The 16,784-nt window shown below is 39.9% G+C and overlaps 2 protein-coding genes across 3 annotated transcripts; both read left to right on the top strand.

Annotated features, from left to right (window-relative positions):
- Positions 1-552: 552 nt before the first annotated feature.
- Positions 553-7,699, top strand: kcnk3b (potassium channel, subfamily K, member 3b). The gene is made up of 2 exons (XM_072690405.1): positions 553-882; positions 5,746-7,699. Exons 1-2 carry the CDS (start codon positions 600-602, stop codon positions 6,618-6,620), a joined length of 1,158 nt encoding a protein of 385 aa, XP_072546506.1. The 5' UTR covers positions 553-599; the 3' UTR covers positions 6,621-7,699.
- Positions 7,700-10,494: 2,795 nt separating this feature from the next.
- Positions 10,495-14,909, top strand: marc1 (mitochondrial amidoxime reducing component 1). 2 transcript variants are annotated; one of them, XM_072690404.1, is made up of 7 exons: positions 10,495-10,870; positions 12,054-12,224; positions 12,684-12,849; positions 13,484-13,624; positions 13,777-13,838; positions 13,930-14,010; positions 14,464-14,909. In XM_072690404.1, exons 1-7 carry the CDS (start codon positions 10,629-10,631, stop codon positions 14,576-14,578), a joined length of 978 nt encoding a protein of 325 aa, XP_072546505.1. In that variant the 5' UTR covers positions 10,495-10,628; the 3' UTR covers positions 14,579-14,909. The 2 variants fall into 2 exon arrangements, with proteins under 2 accessions (XP_072546505.1, XP_072546504.1); XM_072690403.1 differs by having other exon boundaries at positions 10,496-10,870; positions 13,930-14,006.
- The last annotated feature ends 1,875 nt before the right edge of the window (positions 14,910-16,784 follow it).

Genomic DNA, 16,784 nt, shown 5'->3' with positions numbered 1-16,784 from the left:
TCCCTGTGTCATTTCTCATTATTACACATAACTTAATTTATGGACATCTATGGTTTGATTTATTTGTATGTGTTGATTGAATATGGATTAAATATACGACATCTAGTGAGAATTTTATGTCAATAGCACCTTTAGAAATATAATTACTTGGTGACTTGTGTGTGTGTACTTATTGTATAATAAGTCTTCTGACCCCTCCTATTAAAAAAAGTCCGAGTGGCGAGTCTCAGAAGCCCTCACATTTTCAGCTGGGACAGCCCACCCACACCACTGGCACAAACTGTACCCAATGCTTCTCATGATTTCATTTGCATGGACAGTCCCTTTGCCCGCGCTGCCTAATGACCGGCGCGCTGAACTCGAAGGAACAAATGCCCAAATAAGGACTGCGCTCTTCGCCGCTCGGGGGTGGTGCTGAAAGAACAGCTCCCAGCGTGCGGGCCCTCGTGACCACGACTGCGCGGGGGGACCCTCCGTCCGAGAACTCCCAGGGGGTCAGTCACAGACGCTCGGCTCCGCAGAGACATGAAGCTCCGAAGTCGTTCCCAGCGCGCGCAGGCTTTCCACACGGAGGGGCGTTTTTGAGGGGCTTGAGGAAAATGAAGAGGCAGAACGTGCGGACACTCGCCTTAATTATCTGCACCCTGTCCTATTTGCTAATTGGAGCGGGAGTGTTCGACGCGCTGGAGTCCAAGCAGGAGAAAATCCAGAGGAAAAAGCTGGATTATCGGAAATTTCAGTTGAGGATTAGATATAACCTCAGCAAATCCGATTTCGAGGAAATTGAAGGGGTGGTGTTGCTCCTAAAGCCGCACAAAGCCGGAGTGCAGTGGAAGTTCGCCGGCTCTTTTTACTTCGCCATCACTGTGATCACTACGATAGGTAGGGCTCTCTCTCTCTCTCTCTCTCTCTCTCTCTCTCTCTCTCTCTCTCTCTCTCTCTCTCTCTCTAACTTTACCCCTTTTACCTGTTCAAGCACTTCAGTTTAATTGGAGTCCAAAAATATTTCCACATTGAAAGATACCTGTTACAGTACTGGGGGCTAAATTATCTCCAACTTTCATATTTTCATGAATTGTCATGGATCTAATAGGACAATTATCTGTAGTACAGAACCGCTGAAGAACAACTGCTCATCCTATGTTTCTTCTGGAATCGAAAGCATTACTAGGGGGTTTGTTCCTCTACGCTGCAGTAGAGAACTGCTCCTCTGTTCTGGGAGACGATGAAACACCTTGTTGTAATGAAGTATTTCAACCAAAAGCTTTGCTGTGTTGCTGTAAAAAACCTCATCTTAAAACAAAACATTTTAAGAATGTAGTGGGTAATAAAATATGACAGAGATCATTAATATCCCAAAATGAACTTCTCTTCTTTTGGCTGCAGTGAGATTTAAAACCATGATGTGCTTCTAAAAAAGTTGGAATGAGTGGCAGGAGGGTAGTGAGGGGTCTCTCTGCTCTTTAGTGTGTTTCATGTCTCTTTACAGATGAACTAAATGATTAGAAGTAACTTGAATGGCATCATTGATCCACTTTAGGTTGAGGCAGTGTAGAGGATCCACTGATTTCCTGTATGGAGAAACTAGTAAAAATCAGTAACTGATTTCACTGATTGATAATCTGAGATGTGTTACGTGTTAACCTTTTTGAAAGGTTCAAATACTTAAAATACTAATATATATATATATAGTATATATATATAATATATATATATTTCACTCAAAAAAACATACTGCGTTTCTAACAGAGAGGAATTCAGAGATACGATTAAGAAGGAGAATATGGAGAATAATGAAGAAACTAAGGACAGACGCTTCTGTTGTGTACTGACGCTGTTTTTTACCTGTCCAATTAGTGCCTCATGATGGAAGTGATAATTGTGGAGAGCCAGTGGGTTTCCATGAAATCATCATGAAATGACCTGTTTTTGATTACATGGTTGCATAAGCTGCAGGGAGCTGTCATCAACCAGCAGATCTTTAAAAGGATCAGGGTGGACTGGTGATTAACAGGGTTTCATTTATTTTTTATGTGCATATTAGTCTATAATAATATTAGAATAGCCTATGAACTCAACAGCAGTGTTTACAGTGTGAAGGCTACGTTCTGTCCTTTAACACTGATCTTTATCTGCTGGCGCAGTTAAGCTTTACATGGTGAACTCTCAATATCCCATTAGTTCAACGTAACATTGGATGTGTGGTAAAAATGGTGACACAAAAGAGTCTAAAACCTAAATATTTGATATTAAACACTTTTAAAATGAGGTTCCTCAGCCAAGACAGTGGTTCTATACAGAACCAAGAGAATAAAAAAAAAACTATGAATGCTTAAAAAAAATTTTTTTTTTTTTGCTCAGATAAACGGTTCTTCATTAACCGCTTTAAAAAATGACTCTATATATAGCACCAAAAAGGGATAAACTGTTGCTGTGAGTCAGCGAATCCTTTTCAGTACCATATGGAACCATGTTCAGTGTAGTGTACATTTACAACCTGGAATTTAGACATTTTCCTTGATGTTACCAATATTAAGGGCAAATCCTTTAGTTTTGGAAGTCTTCTTAAAATCTGTATTTTACACTTACTGCTATCCATGCCAGACATTAAGTAAGGCATTTTACACACATTTAGATTCAGCTCGGCTGATAAGGAGTGTTTGCATAACAGATGTTTGCCCAGAGGTCTTTCAGCCTCTGACTTTCACCATGCAACACTGAAGACGGCACACAAACGGACCATATATCTCAAATCAAACGTGGTATTAGTCTGCCCCACTCTGAGGCATTTACAGCATCACTGAGATAATATTGAGAGAGCTAAGTGTAATGGATGAAAGTCCTAATATTTACCTGCCGTTTAAACAGAGCAAGTACAAATAAATGCGGTAGGTTATACACAAGCCTAATGCCACTTGTCAGAAAAAAAACAACAACATCCAAGACATTAAGCAGCCTGTTTAGCTCATTCGGCTCTCATTCCAAAACTGGCAATATGGAGCCATGTTCGACACCGTAGAGTGTTTAACCTACTGTATACACTCTCAGCAACAAGGGCTCTCTGGCTTGTAACAATAGTTTTTGGTGCTTCATGAATAGAACACTTTAAAAAAAAAAAATAAGGGACCTATATAGTCCCACCTGAGAAAGGTTTTCTACCAATGTGAAGAACCCTTTAACCAGGCAAAGAGCCAAATATGCATGCAAAGGGTTCTTTGCGTAGTTGTTTAGTTATATAGAAGCATTATTACAGATCTCATTATTAAGAGTGATGGAAAACACCTGCTCATCCGATGTTTCTTCTCAAATCGAGGGCAGTAACAGTCTCTATTGTTCCAGGAGGACTTTACACTAGATATGGGAGCATTTCTGTGAGAATTTGATTGCATTCAGCCACAGAAGAACATCAGGTCAGGTTTTTTTTTGTCCCATTCTATTGATAATGCTTTTCAATGAGATGTTCCTACAGCAATGGGTAAACCTTAGAATGTCTGAAACCACTCAGTTCTGTTTTTTTGTAAGAGATATGTATGTAAAAAACCTGGTACAGGTTTAAACAAGTGTATGTAAAGGTTTTTTACCAATATAAAAATTCTTTACATTTATACATTTTTTACAATAATGGAATCAAAAATGGCTCTATGGCATCGCTCAAACAACCCATTGTAGCCCCTTTAATTTTCAGGTACAGTGGATACATCTCTGTTAAACTAGCTGCTTTGATCCTAGTCGAATGAATCCATTAACTGTTTTCCACCAAGCTAAAAGGACACAAACACTTGTGTCTACCTTTTTCATTTTTTACAGTGTAGATCTGACTTTATTAGGAGCTAGTTTCCCAGAGCTTCCACCATCTGGATCTGTGTTTAACTAGTGGAAATCTGCGATTCACATTTGTAGAATTTGCTTTCAACTCCTCGGCAGCTTGAGGATGAGTGAGGGAGTGTTTACTTTCCGTCACTCTTTCCCAGAAAGCACACATGCGTCATTATGATGTCTGAATTTATATAAGGGACTGTGCAAAAATCTTAGGCATGAGAAAGCGAGTAATAAGTGCTTATTTGTTGAAAGAATCCTACTGACATTAGAATAACTACAAATAACCAAATAAACAGTACATTGCAAATGTAGGTGTGAGAGTGTTATAGAGGCTTTATTTATTTATAAACCTTACCGAAGAAAGTCCAGGGCTTTAACCAAAAACACCTAGTTTATCTGATCAGATGAATCTAAATAAGATGAGGTGCTGGTGGACCTGAAAAAAAAAAAAAAAAAAAAAAAAGACAGTGACTAAAGTTCACAGAGACGTCAGAAACCAAACCTGTGTTCTTCTAACTGGAGTCTTCTAGCCATGGTATGAAGACCTCTATTCGAAAACAACACATTCTGACTGCATTTCTATGTTTATTTGTATTTACTGCAATGTCATATCGTGTTTGATTCGATTTTATTATGATTTTATTGTAATGTGAAATAATCTTTACAGACTGTATTTACTGCTGAAATCAACAGTCTACCTTAGATCCAATATGCAAAGTTTCATCAGTGGTGATGAGAATAGCATGCTAAAGCATTACATTTGCACAAATTTAGCTTTTTTCATCAAAGTTATCTACACAGTTATCTACAAAACAAATGTTTAATATTATATATATATATATATATATATATATATATATATATATATATATAAAAATTAAAAAAAGACTGGTCAACCACATGCGCAGTAGCCTGAAGCGAAAAATGAGTACAGCTGATATTTCACCAAGCTATCGCTTTAATGTTCAACTATCGGAAACCAGCTCCAGTATCTGCTCTGTTTAATGTGCCCTCAGAAACTCCTCCTGTTGGTTCTTTGTGTTTGAATATTGCCCATTTCTTCACACTGAAAAATACCTTAAATGTGTACATCGGTTCCACACACAAATTGTTATATCAACAGATATTGATTAAAAGAATTAACACAAATTGTGTCGATATAACATTCTCAAAATTAAATTTCATGTGGGATAGATTTTTTGGCAACAAATTAACTCCACAAAATTGATAACCTGTTGCCTTAAAAGAATTTGAGTATGACATCTCAAGATTCTAAAATACTACAGTTTCTAATAAAAATAAAATGCATTCATTTTTATTGCATGTTAGATAGATACTATCTATCTTTTAGTCTATACTTTTTCTTACAGCTTTTAACACTGAGATTAGGCAAAGAATCAAAAGACAGGTGAACACCCAACAGAAAGTAGCCTGGGGGGATGACAGGGGTGAAGGGTGTGTGAGGCAGGGAAGTCAACCCTACAGGTTACTATATTACACTAAAAGAAAACGTCTGACTCAGTTATATTACTTTGTTGAGTAACACTAAAGAAAGAAAATATGTTGCTCATATTTTAAGCAGTATTATGTGAGAATTTGTGTTTGCTCTTGAGCGCCCCCTGGAGCTTTTACACAACTGCTGTAAATTCAAATCGCGATTTGAGCTCCCCCTACTGGACAGGCTCTACACGCACAGAGTAATAGTAACAGTACTTTACACAGTTCTGACGGACATCCAGGATTACGCAGCTCTCGCGAGAGGGCTAGTGCAGCTTTACCAAAGTTACTGAACAAAGTTATTAAAGAAAACTCCAAATTTGGGGGTAATTATAGCTAAAGAAAACTAAAATGAAAAAAATCTTGTTGTTTAATGAGTTATGGTTGTGCAGTGGATTTTGATTCTTGGATACTTTGATCATTTCCTAGGTTATGGCCATGCTGCTCCCAGCACAGATGCAGGGAAAGCATTCTGCATGGGCTACGCGCTGCTGGGCATCCCGCTCACCCTGGTGATGTTCCAGAGCCTGGGCGAACGCATCAACACCTTCGTCCGCTTCCTGCTCCACAAAGCCAAGAAATGCGCTGGCCTGCGGCGGCCGGAGGTCTCCATGGCCAACATGGTGATCATAGGTTTTTTCTCCTGCGTGGGCACCCTCTGTGTGGGAGCAGCCGCCTTTTCCCACTACGAGGACTGGAGCTATTTCCACGCCTTCTACTACTGCTTCATCACCCTCACCACCATCGGCTTTGGCGACTACGTTGCACTGCAGAGACACAACGCCCTCCACAACGACCCCCGCTACGTGGCCTTCTGCTTCGTCTACATCTTGATGGGCCTGACGGTGATAGGAGCCTTCCTAAACTTGGTGGTGCTGCGCTTCATGACCATGAACGCCGAGGACGAAAGGCGCGACGCCGAGCAGCGGGCTCTGCTCTCTGGAGACAAGCAGAAAGCTCCGCCTCCTCGCCGCACCAAAGCCCAGAACCCACCGGTCCAAGCAGAGCAGGACACCAGGAGGCGGGGCCTGAAGAGCGTCTACGCCGAGGTGCTCCACTTCCAGACCATCTGCTCCTGCCTGTGGTACAAGAGCCGGGAGAAGATGGTGATGCTCCCGCAGGACATGTCCTTCAGCGACGCTCTGATGGAGCAGGGCGAAGTGACGCCCCTGCACTTCTTCGAACCCGGCTCCACGGGCTGCGTGTGCAGCTCCCAGCGCTGCTCTGCCGTCAGCACTGTGTCCACCGAGCTGAGAAGCATCTCCCCCTTTAGACTCCTCTCGAAGAGGCGCAGCTCCGTCTAGAAGTCTAGCCGTCTCAGGTGTTGATAGGTTGAGAGGTAGAAGCTCTCTGAAAACACTGAGTCACTGTATGTTTCTCCTGTATGTGCATGCGTTCTCTTGTATCAATGCTGGCAAGCTCCACTCTCTCTTTAAAGAAGTAGTTTGGTGAAAAATCTAATTTACACAATTTACCACTCATTCCCAAATGTAGTCGAACCGCAAAGTTGGACTGAGCTGTGATGCTGGTGGAAACTTGTACCCCACCAATTTGCACTGTGCAAACAGAATGCTATCAAATGTGCACACTTTACCTCAGATGCAGTGATCAGCTGAGACGTTTCACTGCTGTCCAATGAAAAACGTGCATCTCCATTTTTGTCCATTTCCCCACCCCCCATGTTTTAAACCCTGTAGCTACTTTGGATGAACAGACCAATAAAATGCTTTAAACTATTTGAGAACAAAATTATTATTTTACATTGATTTCCATTCAGAGTTGAAAAGTCACAATTTTGGAGATACATGTTTTTCACTGGACAGTGACAGTTTGCTGCTTTACTTCTGTACTGGAGCTGCAAGGATAATATAGCTAACATGTAAAGGAAGCTTCCCGTCAACAGGCTAGACCTGTGCAAACTGTGCAACAGCATTGTTAGCTATACCAGTTGACAGTATTTTGTTTTTTGAGCATACCAGTATATCCCAACATCCCAGTTGAACAACAGTTCAATGGAAGATTATGTTCAATGGAGCTTATACAGTGCTAACCCAATGGCTTCCATTGCATTGTGCTACTTTAGCTTATGTTATATCAGCAAAACTAGCTTAAAGTAAAAAAAATGAATTGTATTGACTGTGTTTGTGGAACGAGCAAAACTGATTATTCACTGAACTATTTTTTAAAGTACAAAGAGGAAAGCTTGAGTAGTAGTTTAGGAATTTTGGTGTCTTTAAGGACCCAGTATCGCTAATGTGTCACAGGTGGGCAAGAAGACGAGACCATATGAACCTTAAGGAGAGTAATAACGGACTTCACTACTTCAGAGTTAGGCAATACTCCTTGACATGGTGCAATACACTGTGCAAAAGCAGTATTTTAACAGTGCTTTATAACGCTAATACTAGTAACATACCTTATTTCCTCAGTGACAATTTGCAAACATGCGCTTTTAATGTCCAAACAAATTTCTAGTATTTCAAACTAATTTAATGTGTTTGTCTGTAAATCATATTATTTAAAGCTATATCACATTAATGAACTAATGTTGATTTATTTCTGTTGTTCCCATGTAATCAGTTGTTTAATGATAGTATGTACAAGTCCATCCTGTAAGCGTTTCCTTTATTAAAAAATCAATGATTATATTTTGTTTAATTCATTTGTATGACTTCAGGTAAATAAGTGACACCTTTAATGTTCTGTAGATTTGCAAAGACACTGGAGAATCACTTTCAATATACTGTACAAGACTGGACCGTGACCATGAAAATGAAACACCCACAACATAATCGCTGATCCAGATGGCATGCCAACATGACTTCTGTTCTCTGCCCAGCTCTGCGCAGCCTCTTACAAGAATAGAGTCCCCTCCTGAAGACACTTACAATATATTAACCTGATAAGAGTTGCATGGGGCGCGGTATGAGAACAAAAGATGACGTCAGATGATGAATGTCAGACTGATGAGGATAAATAGGGCAAGGTTAGACTCAGCCACAGTGACCACACAAATCAGACAGCCCCAACATAATCATCCCACTGAGTGTCGACATCTGGAAGCCATAAAATATTATACTCTTTGGAAAACAACTGGAGGGCCCTTATTTGCCATTTATGTACATCGCCTGAGCGCCAAAAGAGTTACTCTGACCTTACTCTGAACTGCAGTTATAAGAAATACAGCCGTTGTCCCATAAGGTCCCTACTCGAGGTCTCAGCAGTGATCTGGACACATTGTCCTGTGTATTCCCCTCTGACTAAGAGTGGACTTGCTGATCAAGCTATGTTTGGCCCACACTGGCGAGCGTGCCACCCTCAGATGGTGCCAAGGAGAAAGCGCTTCGTGCCTGAGTCTTTGCCTTGAGCTATTAGACCTGCATGACACTGCAACAGAAGGACAGCCATTGCAACAAATGCTTGTATTGCCTCCCCATGGCGTCAGCATCTGTTGCCATCTTTTTTACCCTGGCCATAGATATCTACATCCATGAAGTAGGTAAAAATAGCCCTGACCGGCGGGTCACCAGGGGCAGGACACAATGTACATCTTAGCTTTGGCTTTTGCCTAGCAGCCAAGCAACTAGGACAAATCTGGGATTCTATATTTGTCATCAGACGTCTACAGAAACCGGCCATCAAAAATCACCTTATTAAACATGCTTAATTCCATAGATTTGTTTTTTTTTTTACTATTAGATGGAACCTTTTTTTTTATTATTTTATTTTATTTTTTTACATTTTTTGTATGCCTACTCATTTGTGCAATTACTCAATTAGCCAAACTTGTGGCAGTAGTGTAATGCATAAAATTATGCGCAGCTGCAGGTAATGTTTACACCATCAGAATGTAGAAATTGTGATTTATTTTATTTTAGTGTGGCATGATTGTTAGAGTCACAAGCTGGTTGGTGTACTGTACTTCCACAACTGCTGATCTCCTGCTGATCTTTTATAGCACAACAGTCTCTTGGTTCACTCAAAATAGTGCAATAAACAAACAAACAAAAAACACCCAGTGAATAGCAGTTGTGCAAATGGAAATACCTTGTTGATGAGAGAGGTTAACAGAAAAGGGCCAGGCTGGTTTAAGCTGACAGAAGGCTGGTAACCCAGATCAGAATTTACAACATTCAGAAACTTGGGGTGGATGGTGTACAACAGCAAAAGACCACATCGGGTTCTACTGCTGTCAGCCAAGACCAGAAAGCTGAGGCTGCAGTGGGCACAGGCTGGAAAAGACTGAAAAAAAATCTGGTCTGAAGAAGCTCGACCTTTGCTGAGACTTCTACACAGATGGTTCCAGTCAGAATCCTTGAAACCGGCCTGTCTTGTGTCAACAGTCTATCCTGCTGGAGGTGGGATATGTTGCAGGAATGTTTTTTTTTTTTTTTTTTTTTTTGGCACACTTCGGACCTCTTAATAATGCTTAACCATTGTGGCTTGAATGCCACAGGCAATGTGAGTGTCATTTCTAAACATGTGCATCCCTTAATGTCCACAATATACCTTTATATATCTTCTAGAAGCTACTTCATCACGATAATGAACCATGTCACAAAGCAAGTGTCTTCAACTGGTTTCATTAACATGACAAAGAGTTCGAACCTGGTAAAACACCTTAGAGACGTGGTAGAACGGGAGATTCACTTCATTAAAAGTGCACCTAAACAAATCTGCAGTAAAGGTGCAACACAATCATGTCAACGTGGACCATAATCTGCAAGCAATGTTTATAAGATCTTGTGGAATCCATGCCACAAATAACAGAGCAAAAGGAGGCCATGGCTAATGCTAGTGTAGTATTCTTAATGAACTGCTGGGTGGGTGTGTTTTTACATGACATTTACACTCAGACGACTGAAGTTACATCCTGAGTGGCTTTATTACAGGACTGACATATATCATGTATCTGCACAGGCCCCAACATCTATAACTGAAGCTTAGTCTAATGAATGTTGGGCTAGTTCATTGAATTCAGAGCTCATCACACCTGGTTCCTCTGTTCCCTTGTAAATTCACTTGTCAAGACACTTATCAAGAACTGTTCTTCTGGTCCTTATTTGAGAAACAACCTTGAGAAATGCATTAAAATGTATCTAATAAAATAATTCTGTCGCTTTAAAACTAGGCCCCTCTCACAGCACATCGATTCCTATTGGTCAGCTTTCACCCAACTGACTCGCGGTGTAGTGGCGTTACTGACGGAGCCCTGTCTGCTCACAAGAACTCCTTTAGTACAAAAAAGCCTCCATTTTCGGTTTACCTTTCAGCTTTACTTTCCAACCCAGGCTCCGGTGTTGATCCCCAAAATGGAGTATTTGGCTAACTGGGTCTCCCAGAACAGAAAAGCTGCCCTGTGCGTTGCAGGAACCAGCGTGGCGCTGCTTGGACTCGGACTCGCCTACAAACACACGCGTAAACAGAAGAAGTTCCGGCAGGTCGGAGTTGTGTCTCAGCTGCTGCTTCACCCGCTCAAATCTGGGAAGGCGGTGCCGGTGGAGGCTGCAGAGTGTCTGCAGATGGGCCTGAAATGTGGAGAGCTTCAGGATCGGTGAGCTTGGCAATGGTGATTTACCAAGCAAGAGAGAACGTGTCGTGTCGATGCCAAAGGTCCAGCGTAGTTCATACAGCAAGGTGAACCAGTAGAAATAGTTACAAGAGAGAGTGGCTGGAGCGACACGACTGCACAGCATCGAGAAGTGAAAGTCTGAAACTGTACCGAGGGTCACTTTTGCTCGCTTTCGTGGATCGTGTCTGCATGAAACATAAAAAAAACACTGAAACGGCACAAGTAGCCAGTAAAGCTGTAGTACGGTGGATGTGGCGCACGGTGGGATGATTCGACCTGTTGATATCGCAACTCTGTCCTCAGATACTGAGATACTGGAGACGTGTTAAGCTAACGCGCACTGTTTTTGGGCAAATTTGGGCTCTCAGGTGAAATAGAGCTTATAATAATGTCTTAATTGCTTACTATTGCTATAAATATGTACATGCTGCTATGCGTTTTAATAACTTTCACCACGACTGAACGTGACATTAGCACAGGGACTGCTAAGGTGGGCGGAGATTTGCCATGTTTGGACGGTGGTGAAGCAAACGCGTGTTTTACAGTACTTATTTTTAATGAATAAGAAATTACAATATTTTTGCCAATTAAAATTTAATTTAATTTGTTTAAAGGGGAAAATAATTTTACTTGGTGCCCCAGTTTACTCTCACATCACAAATACAACGAGCCAACAATTCCAGATAAAAGGGACCACCTAAGCACCTGACCTCAAGCAGGTATTTTTGTGGCTCTTATTAATTGCCTAAAAACATTCAGGTATTATGAAAAGACTGAAATATAAGGCTGCATTTGGCATATTCATATTAAACACTCACAGATATACTATGTCCTGTCCTGTTGCCTCTTTGTTTCACTTTCCAACAACTATATACATTCTGATAGTGGTTGATGTGAAATATAAGTAGTTTGACATTTTCAAGTACAAAAACAAAGTAAATAATGGTTCTTTATTGTAAATACTGAATAAAACCACACATATCGCTAAAGCCCAAGTTTTGTTTATGGAATATATATCATTGACTGCAGTTGTAACACTGTGAAGTTCCCACTGTTAAGCTTCAATAATGAATGGCTTGCAGTACTCTGCCAGTTGCAGTATTGTTCTTTAGCACTGTTCGTAAAACCACTAGAACTAGGGTAAATACTGTATGTCTCATTGCAGCCATTGGCTCGTCATTACAGAAGATGGCCACATGGTGACAGGAAGACAGCAGCCCCGCCTGGTTCTGGTGTCACTGACCTGTGAGGGTGGTCAGCTCCACCTCAGTGGTCCTGACATGGACGAGATAAGCATTCCCCTACACCAACCTTCCAACCCCATCTTCAAGTGCAGGTAGCCAGAAAAGTAAATGGACACATCCTTGGAAGAGAATTTAAATGAAGTACAGCTCATTTCAGAAGTTTAGTGTTTGTGTTTTAAATAAAAGAAATTCCATTTATTTGCAGATAAACATATAAAATGTTTACCTGATTGCCTGCACGTCTTCTAGGTTTCAAACAATTGGTAGGAAACTGATAACATTTTGAGAGCAGATAACTTTACAGAAAGTGATTTCAAATAGATAATCTCTTTGGGTTACTGATCTTGTTATATTAAAAATCCTTGGGTAAGTTGACATCTAATACCCTTTGGTGTATTTTATACTGTTGCAGTCAATTGTTTATTATTAAATGTAAAATTATTAATGTGTAAATGGTTTACAAATCACAATGATTTGCAGATGTATACTTTCTGCCTCAATTTAATAATCTACCAAAGAAAATAAAAGAATAATAATCTCTCTGCTTGTAGAATCTTTGGTGCAGACACTGAAGGCAGAGACTGTGGGGATGAAGTGTCCAGCTGGTTCACTCAATATTTTGCAGACAATAAGACCTATCGCCTGGTGCACTTTGAACCCCACCTGAAGGCTAGAAAGCCAGCTGAGGAAGAACCTGCTTTTCCCAAAGATGAAAAGGTGTGGTGTTAAGCTTTGTTTTTTATGAGTTGATCTGAATTCTGTATTTGATTAAACTCTCCTTTCTTTATTCATAATTCTTATAACTCACTCTCTCTTTGTTATTATTTTATTGTCTAGTGTTGCCAAAAGGAGGAGGACTTTACCTTTTGAGCCTTGGTTTCTTTCATGCTTTCTTTCGCTTGCTTATATGGAGTTTCCTTTCCTTGCAAATGTGATGCTTGGCTTGCTCTCTTGGGGCTTGACCCTGGACACCTGTAAACCTGCTATTTTACAACAGCCATTGTAAAAAGCACTAAACAATCAAAGTTTAATTAATTTGATTGAATGTTCAAGAAATTGCTAAAGAGAGGCCAATATCTATAGTTCCAATAGCATATTCATGGATGCTGAATGAAGCCTTTTACTGTGAAACTGCATCATTGAACACATAACCTTATTCCAATCATTTGGGCCAGAAAGGCAGAAAAAAGTCCTCAAAGTTAGAAATGTTTTTGAGCAAGTTTAGAATTCAGACGTTCAAGTCGTGTCCTATGCATTTTTGTGCACCCCTTTTCATGATGTACTGATTTAAAGGAATTGTCTGTAAATAATGCAGGAAAAGAGGTGTTAACTCTGTATTGTGATGACCTAGGTGGCTTACCCAGACGCAGCTCCTGTCATGCTGATGTCTGAGGCTTCAGTAAAGGACTTGGGGAGCAGACTGGATCGGGACATCTCAGTTCGCCAGTTCCGGCCCAGCATCGTGGTCGGTGATTGTGACGCTTTTAATGAGGTATGAAGCCACCACTCCACTTACATTCAAAGCAAACTAGAACAGCTTTTAAAGGAACCACATAAGACTTTCTCTGGGGTATGGTAGAAAGGTGCTATAGCCTGAGAGTGTTTTTCTTAGTTTTACTATTTGTGCTCTTGTCTCCTGAACAGGACACATGGCATCACCTACAGATTGGTCAGGTGGAGATCAAGCGCATCATAGGCTGTGGAAGGTATTCATTCAGCCATGGACTGATATCATCAGATCAGCTTACTGGTTATGTTTTGTGACGACTGTGTGTCTGATGTGTGTTTATCGTGCAGGTGTATTTTCACCACTGTTGATCCTGAAACTGGAGTCATCAGTAGGAAAGAGCCACTTGATACTCTTCCCCCCCAACGTAAGTTCACCTTTAAAACCTATACTTTTACACGGTGAACCTCTTAGCAAAAAGGGACCTGTAGAGGACATATCAGAATAATTACATGATTGATGATCTGTGTTTCATGGCTGCACAGTGAGTGTGCAGCTTTCACTCTGACGCTGGCACATGTTTTATCCTCTGTTAATCAGTGACGCTTTGTTAGCTACGTTGAACTCGTGATAACGCTCAGGTCCTGACATTATTACCTGGTAAAGAAAATCTGATAGTGCCAAGTGGAGATCATAAAGCTTTTTAAAAGCTTTGTTTGTTTCATACACATGTTTTAGTGCACCCCATTTCGCTTAACTGCCTGTCATAATCAACAAGGTTTCAGTGTTATGAAAAGCTTTACTTGGATTTTGTATGTGTGAATGTTGCATAGTTAAAGCAGACGCCACTGATGTTTTGCTGTTTTTCCTTTTTTGCTTTGCAGTTATCGGCCAACTGAGCCTTCGTCTAAAACTGCCCCAGTACTTGGACAGTACTACATAGTCAAGAAGACTGGGATCCTCCATGTTGGTGATCCTGTCTTCAAAATTACTTACTGAGCCAGAACAGAAGGGATCTATCATAAAAGTCCAGCCCATTCACAAATGAATGAATGGATGTGCAGAGACAGTGATTTGATGAGCAAATTGTTAACTAAAAATCTTTGCCTACTTTTGCAGTGACCTAGGATTTCATGATGATGATGATTATTATTATTAGTATTATTATGTGGTAATGTAATTCACAGCGCAAAGTAGTGTTTCTCAGCTGTAACAGCAGTGTTTTACCGTAGGTTTTTCTGTAGAAAAACTTGATCATTAGCTAAGATGAAGGGAAAACATGGAAATGTGTATTAAAAGTAGACTACAGTACTGGAGTTAAGAACTGTGATCTAAAGCATTTTATTTAGTGGCCTGTAAGCTTGTCCCAAACAGACACTTACTTGTTACAAACTTGCACTACTTTATCAAATCATTCTGCTGACAAATCACAGGAATTTCTGCTATGTGTTGCTAACATCCAGGCTAAGGCATTTCCCTCGAATGATTGGTGAGCGTTCACAGAATCTGACAAATAATGAAAGGAAATGTACTGATGAATTCAATTTTATGGTAATACTTTTTCTTTGTCATTTTCATTTGCACCTTTCTAGAATTTGAGACTCATGAAATCTGAAATTAATTAAGCTAAACAAACCCAAGTGCCTTCATTTATTCACTGATCAATCACTTAATAACGTTCATTACAGCTGAAAACCAGATATGCTAGATTACACAAAGGACTGAATATAGAAATATATATACAGCATGCATATGCATGCATATATATAAATGAGGTTCTTTACACTGTATTGACTTTATAGCTGACAGAATTAAAAAGTATGATGTTAGACAGTATTATTGCGTCTTGGATGTACATCTGCTGTGGAAGTTTAGAATCCACATTTCTTGCACTTTCGTGATCAGTTAAATAAAGCTGTAATACATAACAACATTGTCAGAATATTATCTGTCCATTCAAAGTCTCAAACACTGCCACATAGCAAACCTCTATTCTCATTTTTATCAAATAACCACTTCCAACATCAGTCTTTGATCTTTACTGCTCAAACTGAATGTTTCTGCTTATTGATCAGTTTGTCTCAATTTGTTAATTATTTATTATTTATTATTGCTCACCAACTCTTCAGGGACTCCTCCTCTTAAATGAGGATTGGTTCTCTCTAGAGTTTTGATTCTTCCTCTTGCTCTGAGGCAGATTTTTCTTGCCACTGTTGCCTCTGGTTTTCTCATTAGGGGCTCAGGCCCAGTCTCTGTAAAGCTACCTTGTGACGACACTAGATGAAAAGTCACTGTATTGTATAAATAAGTTTTAACTATTAATTTCATAGGTTGGTGCAAAATCGAATTTACACAATTGTCCTTTTACCCCGTATGTAGCTGAGGCCAGGCCATGTGTTCAATTTCTTCACACTGCTGATAAACACGACGTCAATTCACCAAGACTTTTCTGTAAATACGTGCCCATACACCACTTAACCTGCTCAAACCACATCCAGCTCTTCTTTTAGATACCACACTCATCTGCATGCCTGAAGACTTTACTCAATGTTGAGGAGGAGCTCTGGGCTGCACAGTACCAGCTGCGGGCTGCACAGTAAGTGCTTTTCATACTGTGATAGAAACCACAATTTAGAGGATGGAACTGCCAATATTAAAACACATTTGCTGGCAGGGTCAGGGGTACGTTTCTTTCATAAAAGTGATACCACAAATCTTAATATAGAATATTAATAATAAATAAAAAATGTATTAACTTTACAACATATCTGATAAAGTCATTACTGCTTATTAACACAATAGTAAATATATACATGTCAATGAACTCGTATTATAATCTGCATGCTTTTGCCAGCCTAAGCATTTTATATCTAATATTCTTTTCTAACAAATCATAGTATTTTTGTCCCCTCTCATTACCAGCAAACACAGACAGCCACTGTCAGTTTATTTTTGCTTGAGGCACATAATGATGTTTATGTCCACTTAGATAAAGTGTTTTCCAACATTAACCTCTTAAACTCCTCATACATAGTGGTGGTTGCTGTATTTCCCCCCACGGTTATAACTTCTCAACTTTTTGTTGTCCCAGGTTGGATTGCTTTGCATATAGTTACTGATTAATAGTCCTGTTAAGTATGTAAGTAATTTTTTCGTTAACATTTAATAAAAAAAAAAAACTATGGAGTGAGACTATATGGACACA

The sequence above is a fragment of the Salminus brasiliensis genome, chromosome 10 (assembly GCF_030463535.1).
Source record: "Salminus brasiliensis chromosome 10, fSalBra1.hap2, whole genome shotgun sequence".
Classification (NCBI taxonomy): Eukaryota; Metazoa; Chordata; class Actinopteri; order Characiformes; family Bryconidae; genus Salminus; species Salminus brasiliensis.
The sequence above is the reverse complement of the archived record's forward strand: the minus strand, read 5'-3'. Positions and strand labels throughout refer to the sequence as shown.

Excerpts from the sequence above, each read along its gene's own strand:
- kcnk3b (XM_072690405.1), top strand. The coding sequence starts at position 600 with ATGAAGAGGCAGAACGTGCGGACACTCGCCTTAATTATCTGCACCCTG. Across the intron at positions 883-5,745 it reads CACTGTGATCACTACGATAG|GTTATGGCCATGCTGCTCCC; the intron begins GTAGGGCTCTCT and ends ATCATTTCCTAG.
- marc1 (XM_072690404.1), top strand. The coding sequence starts at position 10,629 with ATGGAGTATTTGGCTAACTGGGTCTCCCAGAACAGAAAAGCTGCCCTG. Across the intron at positions 12,850-13,483 it reads CTTTTCCCAAAGATGAAAAG|GTGGCTTACCCAGACGCAGC; the intron begins GTGTGGTGTTAA and ends GTGATGACCTAG. Across the intron at positions 14,011-14,463 it reads ACTCTTCCCCCCCAACGTAA|TTATCGGCCAACTGAGCCTT; the intron begins GTTCACCTTTAA and ends TTTGCTTTGCAG.